At 34.0% G+C, this 18476-nt stretch overlaps 1 protein-coding gene across 1 annotated transcript; it reads left to right on the top strand.

The window, feature by feature from the left end:
* The first annotated feature begins 16917 nt into the window (after positions 1–16917).
* Positions 16918–17883, top strand: LOC122605612 (zinc finger protein 8-like). The gene has a single exon (XM_043778573.1). The coding sequence runs from the start codon at positions 17056–17058 to the stop codon at positions 17779–17781; it is 726 nt and encodes a 241-aa protein (XP_043634508.1). The 5' UTR covers positions 16918–17055; the 3' UTR covers positions 17782–17883.
* Positions 17884–18476: the final 593 nt, after the last annotated feature.

Genomic DNA, 18476 nt, shown 5'->3' with positions numbered 1-18476 from the left:
GGGTGTGAAATAAAGATTTCTTCGGAGATCTTTCAAGCCAATTTAATTCCTTTTCCAATGGGAGAGTTTGACATAATCTTGGGTATGGATTGGTTGAGCTCTTGTAACGCTAAAATCGCATGTGACGAGAAAGCGGTATATTTGAAGACCTCTAAGGGCGAAGACTTGGTGGTGTATGGTGATAGGAAAGAACGTTCTATACCCGTGTGCACTTTTGCTCATGCCAAACGTTACATATCCCATGGATGTCACGCTTATCTTGCTCACATCGTCGATGTTGAGAATAAAATCCTTTCTATCGAAGACATCCCCATTGTTAAAGATTTCGTCGATGTTTTTCTCGAAGACTTGCCGGGTATTCCTCCCGAACGGCAAGTTGAATTCTTCATTGATCTTATTCCGGGGGCTAACCCCATTGCTAAAGCTCCCTACCATTTGGCTCCTACGGAAATGCAAGAAATGATGAAGCAACTCCAAGAGTTACTTGATAAGGGTTTCATTCGACCTAGTAACTCTCCTTGGGGTGCACCAGTACTTTTTGTCAAAAAGAAGGATGGTAGCATGCGGATGTGTATCGATTATCGTGAACTCAACAAAGTCACCGTAAAGAATAAATATCCTTTGCCGAGAATTGATGATTTGTTTGATCAACTTCAAGGAGCCTCGTATTTTTCTAAAATCGATCTTCGTTCGGGTTACCATCAACTCAAAGTACGTGAAGAAGATATTCCTAAAACCGCCTTTCGGACTCGTTATGGTCATTTTGAGTTTGTTGTCATGCCTTTTGGACTCACCAATGCTCCCGCGACTTTCATGGACCTTATGAACCGTGTTTTTCGCCCTATGCTCGATAAGTCCGTGATCGTCTTCATTGATGATATTCTCATTTATTCCAAGAGTTCGTCCGATCATGAAGTTCATTTAAGGGAGGTGTTGGAAGCGTTGCGTAAGGAGAAACTCTATGCCAAATTCTCCAAATGTGAATTTTGGCTAAGGGAGGTGCAATTTCTTGGCCATATTGTTAATAGTGAAAGAATCATGGTGGATCTGGCTAAGATTAGTGCGGTGATGAAGTGGGAGCAACCTAAGAATCCGTCAGAAATTAGAAGTTTTCTTGGTCTAGCGGGCTATTACCGTCGTTTCATTCAAGACTTCTCTAAAATAGCTTCCCCATTGACCAAGTTGACTCGAAAGAACATCAAGTTTGAATGGAAAAGCGAGTAAGAAATGGCTTTCCAATAACTTCGAGAAAGGCTAAGTCAAGCGCCGGTTCTTGTTTTACCCGATGGTCTTGAAGATATGGTGGTGTATTGTGATGCATCATCTAATGGCCTTGGTTGTGTTCTTATGCAACGGGGTAAAGTCATTGCCTATGCTTCAAGGCAATTGAAAGAGCATGAGAAACGGTACCCTACTCATGACTTGGAGTTAGCGGCGGTGGTCTTTGCTTTAAAACTTGGCGCCATTATCTCTATGGAGTCAAGTTTACCATCTACTCCGATCATAAAAGCCTCAAATATTTCTTTGAGCAACGAGATCTCAATAATCGCCAAAGAAGATGGTTAGATCTTTTGAAAGATTATGATTGTGAGATATTGTACCATCCCGGGAAGGCTAATGTGGTAGCGGACGCTTTGAGTCGGAAGAGTTCTCATCATGCTTTAGTCGTTTCTCCTCTTTGGGTTTTGATCACTAACGATTTCTTGGATCAAATTAGAGAAGCTTAAGAGAAGGCTTTGCAACGGGACCCTAAAAGATAAAGAATTCAAGGCCAATTGCAATATTTCACTAAGGATTCTCGTGGCCTTACTTTACGTTTTGGGAGGATTTGGATTCCGTTCTCTTGTGAGTTGAAGCAAGTGCTACTTGATGAGGCTCACAAATTCCGTTCTCTTTTGGGAGGATAGTCTCTTGTTTCTTTTCTTTTTTTTTTTATACACATTTGGCATGACTGCATGAGTGTGATTAATGACAGTCGTGTTGGGTCGTTGTATACTTTGTTGGCAGCCAAAAGCAACCAATTTACCTCCAATGTATTGATGCTGCAAGATATTGTCACTTAGAAAACGGGTGGAAATCTTAAGTGGGAGAATTGGGACATTGGTAAAGAAAGGAAATCAAGGAATGATGTTGGCTAGTCTGATGAATGCAACCGTTAAGATATTTAAGGGAAGAAAAATCCAAGTAGCTGGTATTCCCTAGTAATGATATTTGGCTGTAGATTCGATGTGAACAACTTGTTTTGCCAATGACTAAGCTTGATTACGATAGACATAAAGTAGTTGTGGTTGAGTCATTGCAGGAACTCACCATCTTTTTTGTAATAGTCGAGCGGTTGTTTGAGCTTACTGTTGTTATGAGTGTCAGATAAGTATGGATGTCATTTTTTTAAGCTATGAGAATAATCCCTATTATAATAGATACGGTATCTGCGCGATGCCACGGGGGGTGATTGATGGTGGTGGTGTGCGGCTGTGGTGGCGATGTAATGGCAGCAATGGTGGTGGCAATGACAGGTGGTGGTAGTGGTATCAGCAGTAGTGGCGGTAGAGATTGGTGGTGGCGGCGGCAGTGGCGGTGAGTAGTGTAGGTTATTGATGTAATGTGTTCTTGATTAATTGTTGAATGTTGAAAGTTGAGAATGCTATATGATTTATAATATAGTACAGATAAAGATATAGGTATAGATATTGTTAGTAGTTTAACTCAGAGTTACAAAAGGTTCTTGGCAACAAGTTCTAAAAATTAGAAGTTTATTGGCTATAGAAAGATTAATTAACCTAGTAAATGGATGGGATCATAAGAGAAGATGGGTTGGAGCCTTGTTAATAACTCCAGAATTCTGTTAAAAGTAATAGGTTGGATTGCCCTCTGCATCATGTAACTCATGTAACTGTAAATTGGAACTTTTAACTTGTATGCTTGCTGTGGTGGTAGAAGTTGTACTTGCTATTATCTGAAGTCAATCAAAAATTATTATCAACTAAGTCACTTGAGTTTGAATAAAAAAGTTTAAGCAGGTAGCAAAAGTTGTTAATGACATAGTATTTGCAGGTCGGATAGTTGTACGTAGCCATATTAGTAAATGCAAGGATAAACTATGAAAAGGAAAATGTTATAACTTGAGTCTGCAAATTGCAAAGCAAGCTGTAAACCAAGTTTTACAAAAGAGACCTGGCAACAAGATATTTTTAGTTGGGTCCTGAGGTCAATTACCACCCTTGAGGACAAGGGTGTTTTGAAGGAGTGAGTAGTTGATATGGATCAATACGATTTGGTCAACGAAAGTCAAGATGGTTAGTTAGTCATAGCCTATGTGGCTTCGTGTGACTGGTTAGTGTTAAGTTGGTACAACAATGTCTAGTATAAATAGGAGCCATGTAATCAATTACACATCTTTGATCATTTGTATTTGAGCTAGCTCCAGCAAAATCGCAAGAATGACTTTTAAAAGTTAGTTACCATCACAAAAAAACTGATCCAGAAATCAAGCAATATAAATTACAAAATCCATCAAGCATAAGATCCAAAAGAAGATTTATCAAGCAAAACTAAGTCTCGACTGAATAGCATGGTCCTAAAATACTCTGGTACTCGCTTATTAATTGACATAAGCATCTTCCTTAAGCAACTGAAAAAATTAAAATGGAAGTTAATCGGTCAGGGTAGACAATCAAATGGCAGTGTATAAAATTCAACCCCTACTATCTCTAGACTTCAAGGGAAGGTTACTTTTACAAGGCATTATGAAACCAAGAGATTAACTTAGATCAATAAATCCATATATGAAAGATAAGGCATGACAATGAGGTCAACTGCATGCCAACACAGGTATCATATATAAAATACAGATAAGAAATCACACAGCCTGTGCATCTCTGTAAATTATACGAGTATATATATTATATATATATGATATGCGGCATAAAGAAATGAGAAATTGACAAAGAATGGAATCGAATTAAGAGATTTTTATTGATATCAAAAACGATTACAATGGATCCCTATTTATACAATTAAGTTAAAGCTAAATATGGAAACTTAGGTCAATATGACCGACTCTAATTGTTGATCATGGACCCTATTCTGGATCGATACTATTTCTAGTGGGCTTCGGGAAGTGATGAATCCGTTTCTGATCCCACTCTTTCTAACACTCCCCCTCAAGTTGAATTTCGGGACTACCGAAATTCAACTTGCTGAGACACTTATGAAACATAGTCGTCCCCACTGCCTTAGTAAGAATATCAGCAAGCTGTTCTTCAGATTTAATGAACGGTAGCTTGATGATTCCATTTTCCAATTTTTCTTTTATAAAATGACGATCAACTTCCACATGCTTGGTTCTATCATGTTGAACCGGATTCTCTAAGATCTAAATAGCAGCTTCATTATCACTCATGATTTGAATGCTTTCTTTAGGAGCAAAGCCTATTTCAGACATAAGCTTTCTTAACCACAATGCTTCTGCTAATCCTCTAGCTATACCTCTAAACTCTGCTTCAGCACTTGACAAAGAGACCACTTTTAGTTTTTTACTTTTCCAAGTAACTAAATTACCACCTATCATTGAAAAATACCCAGAAGTTGACCTTCGATTACCTTTGTCTCCAGCCCAATCTACGTCTGTATATACCTGAATCCTGAGATGACCATTAGCTTTAAACAACACCCCATAGCCTGAAGTCCCTTTAAGAAATCTGATAATTCTCACAACTGCATCCATATGATCTTCCTGAGGTTGATGCATAAACTGACTAACTACTCCAACAGCATACGCAATATCTGGACGAGTATGAGCCAAATAAATTAGTTTCCCTACCAACCGTTGATATCTATCTCTCTCAGCAGCCTCAGCATCTGTCTTCATAAATAACTTCTGATTAATGACCATTGGGGTATCTGCTGGCTTGCAATCAATCATTCCTGTTTCAGCTAAAAGATCCAATACATACTTCTTTTGACAAATAAAAATTCCACGTTTAGACCTTGAAACTTCTATACCAAGAAAATACTTTAGATCTCCCAAATCCTTCATCTCAAATTCTGCAAACAACGCTGATTTTAGTTGTTCGATCTCCTTTTCATCATTTCCTGTTATAATCATGTCATCAACATAAATTATTAAACATGTAACAAGAATCCCTCTATGACGAAGAAACAATGTGTGATCTGAGTTGCTCTGTTGATATCCATATTTCTTCATAGCAAGAGTAAATCTTCCAAACCAAGCTCTAGGAGACTGTTTAAGCCCACACAAGGACTTTTTCAACCTACAAACTTCCCCATTTTTAAAACCATAAGAAAAACCTGGAGGAGCTTCCATGTAGACCTCTTCTTTCAATTCGCCATGTAAAAAAGCATTTTTCACATCAAACTGATGAAGAGACCATCCCTGATTTGCTGCTATTGAGAAAAGAACTCTTATTGTATCCAGTTTTGCAACTGGCAAAAAAGTTTCTGAATAATCAATGCCATAGGTCTGAGTGTATCCTTTGGCAACAAGCCTTGCTTTGTATCTCTCTACATCCCCATTTGGTTTGTATTTGATAGTATATATCCACCTGCACCCGACTGGATTCTTTCCTTTTGGAAGAATACACTTTTCCCATGTATCATTCTTATCAAAGGCCTCCATCTCACTATCCATAGCATCTTTCCATTTTTTTAATTTCAAGGCATGTTCTACACTTGATGGGATCTCTTCTGAATATAACTTTGCTACAAATGCCTTTGCTTCTTTGGATAGGAAACTTTCTGCAATATTAGCAAAGTTACTGGATATTTAGTAGACCTAGAACTTCTTTCTAGAGAATATCGTTTTGCAGGTATTCCTCTGGTAGATCTCGGTGGAAGAGTATATTTTTCTGGAACACTTTCTGGAGCTACCTGTTCTATATTTTCTAACTCTTCATGAATATTTTCCTGCATTTCATTAGTTTGAATATTTATATCATCCAAATTCTGTTCAGAATTACTAACCTCGGGTATCAGGTCTGGAATTGGGATGTCACTTTGAGAGGAGGACTGTAATTCTTTATCTGGATCTGGAGAATGAGAATGAACTGAGGTAACTTCTGATAAATCTGATGAATACTGAAGCCAACTCAGGAGTCACTTTGTTCCTCCCCCTGACCACTGAGTTCCTGTGAGTAGAAATACTTGGATTCCAAGAAATCACAATTCATTGTAGTGAACATTCTTTGAGTTTTGGGGTTATAACACCTATACCCCTTTTGAGTAACCCCATATCCCACAAAAACACCTTTTTCAGCACATGGTTCGAGTTTATTACGATAAGTTTTAGGAATATGAACAAAAACCGTGCATCCAAATATCCTAGTGGGCAACGTAAGAACTGATGGAAGTTTATGAAATTCAGATAGAACTTTCAGAGGGGTCTTCATATTGAGAATCTTTGTAGGAAGACGATTAAGCAAATAGGTAGCAGTAGCTAATGCTTCAGGCCAAAAACTTTTAGGGACTAAGGACTCAATAATAAGTGCTCTAGTCATTTCTAAAAGAATCCTATTTTTCCTTTCAGCCACACCATTTTGTTTGGGGGTGTGAGGACAAGTGGTTTGATGAATAACTCCTTTGGATAGAAAAAACAGGTTCATCTGTGAATTCACATATTCTCTACCATTATCTGTTCTCATAATCTTGATAGATTTTTGAAATTGAGTTTGAACCATGTGATAGAAGACATTGAATCTATTATAAACTTCATCCTTAGTTTTCAAAAAATAAATCCATGTCATTCGGGTGCAATCATCAACAAAAATCACAAAATACTTGAAATTATGTCCCCCACCTACCGGTGCAGGGCCCCACACATCAGAATGAACCAATGAAAAAGGAAATTCAACTCTAGTATTACTCGGTTTATAAGATTGCCTATGACTTTTTTCAAGAATGCAAGTTTCACAATCAATCTTTTTATTTAACGGAAAAAGTTTTGGAAATAAAATATGCAAATAACTGACTGACGGATGTCCCAATCTTCTATGCCATAACCATGCTTCTCTTTCACTAGTTCCATGAGGAAGCATAACGGTCCCACTTTCAGCAACTTCATCAACATAATACAGTCCTCCTTTCTCAGTTCCATGCCCAATGATCCGTCCTGTCCTGTAACAAACAAAAAGTTGGGAGCATGAGAACTGAGCAATTAAGTTCCTTCGTCACATGACTTATTGACAAAAGTTTGTGAGATAATGATGGAACATAGAGACAATTAGTTAAATTGATGTTCGGAGAAATTGAAACAGTTCCACCATTCTTAACATCCATCTTTCCTTTATTAGCTGCTTCAATATGGGTCTTTCTTGGTTTTGAAAAAAACGAAAAATCTGATAACTCGTAAGTCATAGTGTCGGTGGCACCACAATCAAAAATCCAAGACCCATTAGATTTAGAACGACCAGATTGGGCCATAAAATTTTTTGCAATTAAATTTGGCCCCCTTTTAACTCCCGGTCCATTATAATTAAGCCCAAATCCCAACCCATTAGGATTTTCTAAATAGTCAGGTTGACTAAAAACCTTTTTGACACTTTGCTTTTTACTAAAAAATAGTGGTAACCGGTTTAGGTATTTATAAAAGTGAGGCTTATATATGTGTGGCTCATATATGTTGGACTCATATATGTGTGGTTGTTGGTTTGAGTGTGTCATCTCTCTCTTACCATCCACCACCGAAAAAATACCTCCACCTTCTCCCTCAGTCGCCGCAACACCACCAAATCCTTTCTCCGATCTCCGGCCATCGCTGCTACTATTTTCTTTGGTGGAGTTAGCCCGAGCGATTTTTCCGACGGGTTGTACCGTCGGCCCTTTTTAGCCGGAAATCTTACCGAATTCTTTAGCGGTGGAAAATTCGGTAAGATTTCCGGCTAATATTGGTTCTATGTTTTGTATGAGCCATGAGAACACAATCAAGTCCTCTTGTTCCCATGATTCATACTTTTCGGATGTTGCCTTTTCTGGTGGTTTTTTGGTAAAGTGGGATAAAAGATTTTTTGAGCGACCACCTATGGCAACCCGAATCATACGGGTCCATAGAGAGTAATTGGTACTATTTAGCTTTAAATTGATTTGTAAGTTATCGGAAAGTTTGGGATTTTGAGATTGAGAATTGTTAGTGTTTTGTAAAAGAGTGGCTAATTGTAATGCCAAGTCATTACCGGAGCCGCCGGCCTCTTCTCCGGCTATGGTGGCTTAGGTATTGATTTAGGTGATACAATTTACGGGAATTAATGAGGTAAATGATGATGCCCAGACGATAAGGCCTCTGATACCATGACAAAGAATGGAATCGAATTAAGGGATTTTTATTGATATCAAAAACGATTACAATGGATCCCTATTTATACAATTAAGTTAAAGCTAAATATGGAAACTTAGGTCAATACGACCGACTCTAACTGTTGATCATGGACCCTATTCTGGATCGATACTATTTCTAGTGGGCTTCGGGAAGTGATGAATCCGTTTCTGATCCCACTCTTTCTAACAAAAATGAATTAACATAACCCATAACAGTTAAAACTAACCTTATGATTTCTGTTTCCGACATTTTCAACCATCTTTCTCTTTAGGCTACTATGTTTAACATGAGGAGATATGAGGCTCTGAACAAATACAAATACAGAGGCATTGACATATTGCAAGTAAAAGGTAGAAAGATCTATATATATGATCAAAACATAACGCTTTTGGGGGTGCCATACAATCATCAAAAGAACGAAAGGACAGATTTATAAAATAATGATTTCCTTTCGGGAATGAAATCATTAAAGGATTTCAAGTAGTGAGCAGAATTAGGCTGCAACATCCTTTCCTTATATGGCAGCTTTTTCCAAGACTGTGCTACATTGTAGCTTCACAATACCCATGGATGATGTTCAAGAAGAAATAAGCATAAACAACCTTCGAAGATCCCCAGTTTGGTACCATGCTTACACTCATAGCTTGCATCATCAGGTTGGGAGATTTCCTTAAATATCTCTCGGGATAAGCAAAAAGATAGAATCAGTTTCTTCTAGTTGTTGTTATTTTGACGATCCTCCGTTAACCAGTGAAGTGCCCCATTGCATAAAATACCAATCCTAGCTACTTAAAAATCTATACTTAAGGTGTGCAACAAATTTCCATGTATTAGATTTCAAGATCAAAACTAGAAAACAATACAACGCGTCGTTATCTAATTTGAAAATATGTTTAACCTTGTAATCATCGGTGGCCGAATCATAACCAAAACCCCAACATATTGATCTTATGATGTAACTTGAACGTGGGGGAACCGTAAGTTTTCTCACCTCTAGAGTCGTGGGGTTGGCGACGAAAGCACAATGAGTGTTTGGAGAAATGCACACTAGGCCATTTGAAGAACCAGCAAGATGGCAGTCATGTACACCAAAAGTGTAGTCATCGACTTCACGTACACAGTTTCTTTTAAGATCATCAAGCCTAAATCGAGACATGACTATCCTCCTATGACCACTTCCATTAATTTTAGCATCTTTCTTGTAAGCATGGTTTAAATGAGATTTAACAAAATGAGAATATATGTGTACGTATATTTCTTACTTTATCTACAACGAATTTCAATCATAAGTCATAACCATAAAATTTTATAATGTAGTAAAGCTTTATCATTTTTCCTGGTTTGTTTATTTGTATACCAAACCTTATAACTTTTGTATTTTAATGTCTTCATTTGTAAACTTATTCTTCATGATGTATAATCAAACCGTACATCATACGGACATTGAGATTAGTTACGTTTAAAAAGAGATTAAGAATATATAGTTGGCAGACGGCTTTTCTTTCATTCCATGCAACCCGCGTTCAACTACCATAACTTGCATTCACTTTAACGGTGTTTATTTCAACATAAACAGGATCGGTTAAAAATGATTCACCCAACTGTTCGCGGTTAAACCAGTGGGACCGGCTGGCTCAGTCCAGTTTTCAAAAGGATGCTAGAAAGAAATAAGTTATGTTCATAAAAATGATTAATTGGCCGCCTTTGCTGTTGTTGGTTCACGGCCCAAATCATAAGTCGAATAAAAATGGGCTTTTGTGGCTAATGTCCAAAATAAAATGGAAAAGGTGAAATAGATGGATCAGTATTGTCCACGGGTCCAATAAGTAAACTAAAATTCAGGGATATAGGACAAGCAATAGTTGAAAACTTGAAATTTCAATACCTCTATATCTTAGATTACATCTTGTTGAAAGACAATCTTTCAAACATTTTCCAAGTAAAAAGGTTGATCTCACACATTTCAATACCTCTATATCTCACACACCTAATATGAGGTATTGGTATCTTTATTAAAATTAGGCATATTTTACACACTTAAAATGCAAATGTTGGTAATTTTATGCATATTCAGTTTGACATACCTTATTGACCTCTCTGATCACATTAATTAGTTCAATTCAATTCTTCTAAATTCATTAAACAAACTTAATACATATGCCGTTGTCCACACATACATTTTTCATTTACATATATATATATTTTTTTGTCTTATCCATGCATTAAACGTTGGCTTAGCCATAGTTTCTTTCCCTATGCTAGATATAACGAGAAGGATAGAATAAAGGGACTTAATATATAACTGGCTTTCGTGTAAATGAATTGTTAAATCAAGGTTTATTCTAACATCACATTAGTCTATGAAATTGGTACAAATGTTATAAGGAATTAATTGTATATAGTTTGGTTGTATAATAAATAATAAATGTGAGATGTTGTTAGATAACTTGTAAATATCGATCGTTTTCCAATTAGAATGATGAAACATGGTTGTGAAAAAGACAACGGTGCTAGTATTCAGAGAGTGTGGGGCCGGCTGGCTACACATACATATCAGAAGGTACAATTCATCATTTAAAGGGGTTGTGGGTGTTTAAACCAAAAAACCTTCCCCACACACCCATGAAAACGACTATACTGTTGGACTACTATAATTATCAAAGTCAGAAAACTGAATAAAAGAGACATGAGGAGAAAGTGGAAGAAGGGTATAATATGTATAAATGTAAATATGTATTTCGTCTATGTAAACATGTAATCAATGTATGAATACACACATATATATATATACAACATCTTGACCCTTAAATCATTGTTAAATTGATGCATGAAGATTCACGAAGCAATTGATGTACGATGATTTTCATAATACACAGTAATTATCACTGAAGAAAAACATATTATTTTATTTGTTTTACTTTAATAGTTGTTTTTATATTACCTAAAACCTATATATATATATATATATATATGATTATATCTAATTTTTTCATTAGAAATTGGTTGAATAAAAGATTAAAAGAGAAAATATTTATACAAAAAAAAGGTTAGTTTGGTCAATATAGACGTCTCCAACGGGTATATATTTTTGAAATTCGAAATTTTACCACGTCCGATCCTAAACATTGAGCGGATTTTTTTGCACAAGATCATACCAACCGGGGAGATGTGTATGGCGTCATCCTGTCATTTTGTGGCATTCTCTGCAGGCTGGAGGACGCCTTGCTCTGTTTAGTCTAAGCGATAACTGAATTTTACATGTTTTAGCCATATGCTTTGCGCATCTATAACATTCATAAGCCGATTGTCTCAAGTTTTAATATCACCACTTACTAAGTAAACAACTTAAAGGTAGTTAGAAATATATATTGTACAAAAACTGACATTCAAATTAGATTTTTTGACAAGTGAATTTTACTTCCAACGCGTATGATGTGTGCTAATCGCACAATGAAAGGGTCTTGCACTAAGCGGGTCTTAAATAGCATTTCTCACCATACCACCTCCTTAATTGGAAAATACCGTCGAGGAGAACCTACCAAGGCTCAAATTTGAGACCTTGGAGTAAACTCCTCTAGGACTTCGCATAACAGGTTTAGTGAAACCCTTAACCACTGGGGTTTAAGCCAGTGAAACAGGTTTAGTGAAACTGACATTCAAATTAGATCGTATATATTCAATTCAAAAACTTGTCTTTCCCAAATGATCTGAACATATATAAAATTCAACGCTTATATTTACTTTTATCAATTAAGCATTTTATGAACGGTATAGTACTACCTTTAAATTGTCAAATAATTGGTATTTTTGAATTACACATTATTGATAAATGCTCTTTATTTACTCTTAACGAGTAAATGTCATAATAAAATAATTAAGTGATAATGCTAATGATATGAAGATACAAAATTAGTCGATAACACAAATCAATATGTTGTTGTTTTTGGATATTTTATTGTAATTGGATTAACTTGTATTGACCATTATTGTTATAATAATACATTATTTAGGCTTTGAGGTGCGGAGTGCACGTACGCCTATTTGAATTTATTATGACCTTAGGGGCGAAGGTACGAGGTCCGGGGCAGCGCCTCTGGGAGCGAAGTCCAAGGGACAGAGCCCCTAGCTGGGGTCGAGCCTTGATTGTATCCGATTGAATAGTTTGGATGAACCACCAAATGGATTCAATCGGAAAGCGATTACGTGCTTTCAAAGATTGATTGTATCCAGTAATTTGTTCGTTATTGCGAAATTCCCCAACAGTTGTTGTGCGTTAACACGCTAGTTTTTAGGGGTAAATATATCATTTCTTTTGTATGAATTGCTATGAGCAGTACGACTTAGCATTCTTTATTTACAAATATATTATTTTTATTAGTAATAAATACAAAAAATGGAAACACGGAATTCATTTCAGACAGAAGTGCAGGGATAGCCGAAAGTAGCATTATAACCCATAGACACAGCCGGGGGCTTTCATGTGTAGTCCACTTCTGAAATTGCAATTTTAACATGGCAAATTTTATCCTAATTACTTTATACAGCAACCAGGTATGTGTATCTTTTTTTCCAAATATAGAAGTCCTAGGATCACAACTAAAATTATGTATAGACATTCATATTCATAGTCTAGAAAATTACATAGATTTTTTAAAAACTTTCATTTACCTTTTGATTTGTCATTTCCTAGTGAACAAACTTTTTTTTTTCCTTTCCTATGTCAAAAGTAAAAATTTCTTTACTTTTTAAACATCTTTTCTTAGTCATTAATTAAAACTTGTAATGTGTCTTTAAAATACCATTATTTTTACTATCAAAATTTCGTTATTTGAGTACATGCATTCGTCTTGACGATCAGGATTTTCTTTTTCCTTTCAGACCATTTTACTCCTAAGACGTCTTCTTTTAAACATTGATACTTTGTTATGAGTGTACGTTTGTTAGTCCATTAGATTTATTAATCTAAACGACGTGAATTTGGTGACAAAATGGCCTAAAAGCTAAAAGGATACATTAAAAGTTTAAATTACATACGTCTAAATTAATAAGTTCTTCATAGGATTTCTAGGCAATAACTAACTAACCAAAAGGTTTCTAATTAATGTGTGACACAATCATTTAATGTTGAGTCACTACATTTGTTCACATTTTTAGTGTGTGTACAAATTAAAAATTTCGTCACGTTTTTTTGTGTACAAAAATATATAGAATTAAAAGTGTATAGAATTTATCCACACCTACACATTTTTTAGTATAGGGAAATTTATACACATTTTCATTTATATATATTTATACACACAAAAAGTGTGACAAAATTTTTAATTTGTTCATACTCATTAAAAGTGTGAACAAATGCAATATTATTTGTAGTGAGTGTTTATTACACTATCTTTTATAGAAAATGTAAGTAGTTACTTTATAAAAAAAAAGAAAAAATTTAAATGTGGACACCTTGTCCCCGGAACCATATTAGTACTATATTGTTCCTTTATGAATTTCCATGCATCGTTTTTATTTCCAATAGTCAAGATATTATTTTATTTGTTTTAGTTAAAATTTTCTACACAAAGTAAAAATGTAACGTAACACTTGATACCGTATTCAATGAGTAGGTCAGGAGTCCAGTGACTCTTTTCGACGATGTAAGGGAAGTTGAGATATAGGCGGTAGAGTGTTATTGATATCTAAAGGCTAAGGTATAGAACATGTTTTCAGGTTTTACATAAAGTTAAAAATAACCTTCACTCTTGCATATAATAAAGAACAAACTTATGACTTTTTTTTTAAAAAAAAAAATTGTTAATCACCTGATCCAATAACGATAATTTGTGAATTAAGTGGACCAAGTAGCTAGTGCTTAAAATCAAGAAAAGGAAGTATCGACCAGAACGCAATAATGAAAGAAAACGGCCCAACAGTGCTTGATGAACGGTTAGCTAATCAACCAGTAACACGAGTGCGGCTACTCATCCATACCTACAGTTGACTTGTCAATATCAGTTATTTAACGATCGAATATATACAAGTGATCAACACACTCAATAGTCCTGCCACAATTTAGCTTTTTTAATTTATTTATTTTATATGTACACTTTATCGCTTTTCGTTTGGAACATGATTATGTTATTTGTAAAATATATATCTTGAAAGCCATTTTTTAATCTATTTACACGCTAAGATAAATCATTTTAGAGTTGAGTGTTTTATTAAACAAGGAAACAAAATATAGCTGTTTATCATTTAATTAACCTGTATTGACGAATTAAACTTCATTATTGTAACTTCTTAGTTCTTACATGTGAATGATGATTTTGTAAAGGAAAATGATTAATCAACCTAATTCATATGCTTAAAATTCAACCTAAAACTTTAAAAATTTGACATGTGGATTCCACTAATTCTCTTTCCTAATTTTACCCCCTGATTTTTCCACATGTCATCATCTTACTATTAGGCATATCTTTAGACACATCAATCAGGTTGATTTATCATTATCTGTTTGTAAAAGGAAAAAGTTAATTAATTAATAGAAGAGGATATTATGCATTATGCATTAATTAATTTCTTAAGTAAGTTTAGTTACTTTTGTGAGATATCTAAAGTAAAAATATATATACAAATCGTACTTTTGAAAACTATGTAAAGAATAATTGTTAAATATAGTGTGGTCACTTTCTCTTTTTGCTCAATATATTTAATAATTAAAAAATAAGTATATTCAGTTAAATTTTTTTTTTTTTTTTACTTAATATATACTACTAATTAAAGAAAATACCCCTCATGTTGAAAGTTACATGGGGAAAATGTCTAAAATGTCCTCCCATGTAATATTTTCATCTACCTTTCTTAAAATGTTTAATATTTTCACTTACACTACCCTTAACATTAATGATTAAATTACACTATCAATCTTTTATCTTTGAAAATATCTTCATTAACCATTTACATCAATAATCTACATCAATTCACGCTTCATCTACCACCAACAATTGCCTGTACAATTACATCGTCGCCACCACGACCACCGCTGCATTGCGCGGGTAACGTGCTAGTAATCAATAACAATCGTTAATTACATACTTTTATTTAATATTTACAGATATTATTCATATATTCAGCCACCAAATACATTTAGCATCTAATGACTAAAAAAAGACTTGGCCCCTGATTAAAAAAATATGGTAATGAAAATTAGAAGATCTATATATCTTATCTTATACTAGCACGGTGCCCGCGCGATGCGGCGGCGGCCGTGACAGCGACGGTGTGATGGTTGGACGACTTTTGGTGGTAGAGCGGCGTTGAGTTGTGTATATAATTGATGTAAAAGGTTAATGGACATATTTTAAGTGATAAAAGGATTGATAATGTAATTTAATCATTAATGTTAAGGGATTGTGTATATGAAAACATTTTAAGGGGTGCTACGTGAAAATATTACATATTTTCAATATTACCAAAAATAAAGAGGGCTATTCTTTTTATAATATAGTATAGATATAAATAAAAAAAAATTTTACAATCGAGGTAATCATTTAAAAATTTTTCATATGGGTTTCTATCATTCATACTTTTCATATAAGAATAAGATTATGACATCACTTATATATTTTTTTTTAATGTTTAATATTTTCTAACTATTTAAAAAAAATGGTTTTAAGTTTTCATAATTAATATCATACCATGATGGTTAAAAAAAAAGCTCTATTTTAAGTTTAACGATTCTAATCTTTATCTCTTTGTTAAATAAAAAAAATACTTCAATCATTTTATCTATTTCTTTATATAAGAAAAAATTATATAGCTATATCACAATTAATTTTTAGAATCAATCTTACAAAAAAAACTATTTTGTGATGTCATATGTACATTATCAATTTTTATTTTTTAGATAAATATTCATCATTTGGGTAATTGCAAGTTGTTTAAAATTAGGAAGCAAGGTTTTGAATTTGTTATTTTTGCAAATTTTTAAATCTTTAATTATCTTAATGTTTTGTATATTTCAAATCCAATTTACTGTCTCAAACTTATTTTCATGAATGGTTCACTCGATTCTTATATTTCAATATTTATATAAAAAAAGAAAGTTGTGACTTTATGAGGTTTTACTATCAAGTTTATCATTTTTATGCTAATTAACGTTAATAAATATTATATGTTTTAAATTTAATAAAAAAAATATTATAACAATGTCCGGGTATCACCTGGATTGATAAGCTAGTTAGGATTTGAAATTAAAATGATGGCAACAGATTAAGAAGAGTCAAATCAATTTGCTAACATAAAATGAATAAGCAATACATCATTAGTATTTTATTGATCAGTTAATTTTACAGCTAACATAAATAAATATAGTACTACAATAAAAAAATATATTTGTTTAGATTTGAACCCAGAAACAAATTTTATGCTAACGTGAAGATAATAAATATAATACTTTGCTGTAAAAATTGACACGATTGTCAGTTTCAAACCAAAACAAACCCCAAACTGGAGATAAACTTATTTTAACAAATAAAGCCAAACAAAATTGGTCATTAGTTTTGATCAAGCATAAGTGGTGCTCCATTTCTCCTTTATAGGAACCTCTCACTATTTCAAGTTTCACTTCACATCTAACACTCTCAAGTCACAACCATTTCCCTCTTTCAACTTTCCAATTTGTCCACCATCACCACAACCATCTTCTGCCATATATAGTCCTCCACCACCACCTATTTCCGATGGAAAGGAACGGCGACCAAGAAACACACAATTTCACGAACGTAGAATCGTTCTCTCAACTTCCCTTTATTCGCCCCTCACCAACAAAAGAAAAAACCTTAAGACTCTTTGGAAAAGAATTCAGTGGTTCCCCCAGCACTGACTCGTCCGTTATTATCATAGCGGACGAGTCAGTTTCAGCTGATACTGCAGCTGTTATACAAGAAGAATCATCTAAAGAAACCGGGGAAAGTAATAGAAAATTCGAATGTCACTATTGTAATAGAAACTTTCCTACATCTCAAGCCTTAGGTGGTCATCAAAATGCCCATAAAAGGGAAAGACAGCATGCAAAAAGAGCTCACCTTCAATCTACAATGTTTCATGGGAGCTTAACACAAATGTATGGTCTCATGAATTACCATAGTCAAATACCTAGTTACTACAATCAACAACATATTACTACAATAACCAATAATGGTTTTAGTCCTAATAATGGGATTACCAACCATATTATTGGTAGTAGATTTTATGGTGGGAATACTACTAATTATGGTACTTATCAAACACCTATCAATGGTAGTCCATTGGCCATGTTAAGATACCCGCCTACTCGAAACTTGACATATAGCGACGGTTTGATGGCGTCGAGAAATGGAAGTAGCAGTACTAATTCTCAGATGGGCTATTCTTATGAACGAAGGTCAAGTGTTCAAGATCAAGTTAGTTTGGATTTACATTTATGATAATGTGTTGTGTGTATTGATTTTGGCTACTATAATGTGATAAACGTGGTATTAAGGTAATTTTCTTAGACAATGTTATACATATATTAAGTTATTATTATATATCCTTAATGTCGAGAGATTTTATTAACTTCCTAAATCTAAATATCTTCATAGTACGACGTGCGTAGAAAATGATTAAAGTATTTATCACAAGATTTTATTCTAAAGTTGTAATCTAAAGATTCAAGGATTATAACATTAACATATATATGAAGTATTTAATTATTGCATGTAATAATCATTGTTGTGTTAAAATATTAATCATCACTATATATACACAAATTATGATATATAGACACAAAAAATATGATTAATTAAAAATCATATCTATTTTTTTATAATATTGAAATCTTGCACGAATCTAAAAAATATATTGGTTTTCTTTCAAGTTTTGACCTATAGCTTACATATTTATTTTTCTTAACCATCACCATTGATTGTATAATGTATTTCCTTTTTTATAATCATATTTTTTTTATTATAAACACACCAACAATTTCCGTTTAATATAAGTTTAAAAAGGTTAAACCCTTTTGAAGGCGATAATATTATCCTTAGTGGATAAAGTAAAACCGTCGGTTGCTTTTTTAGGAGTAAATTCTATGGCTATACATTTCTAAATTTAATCTTTTTTCTTTCGAATGCATTTCTTT

The sequence above is a fragment of the Erigeron canadensis genome, chromosome 6 (genome assembly GCF_010389155.1).
Source record: "Erigeron canadensis isolate Cc75 chromosome 6, C_canadensis_v1, whole genome shotgun sequence".
NCBI classification, from domain to species: Eukaryota; Viridiplantae; Streptophyta; class Magnoliopsida; order Asterales; family Asteraceae; genus Erigeron; species Erigeron canadensis.
The sequence above is the reverse complement of the archived record's forward strand: the minus strand, read 5'-3'. Positions and strand labels throughout refer to the sequence as shown.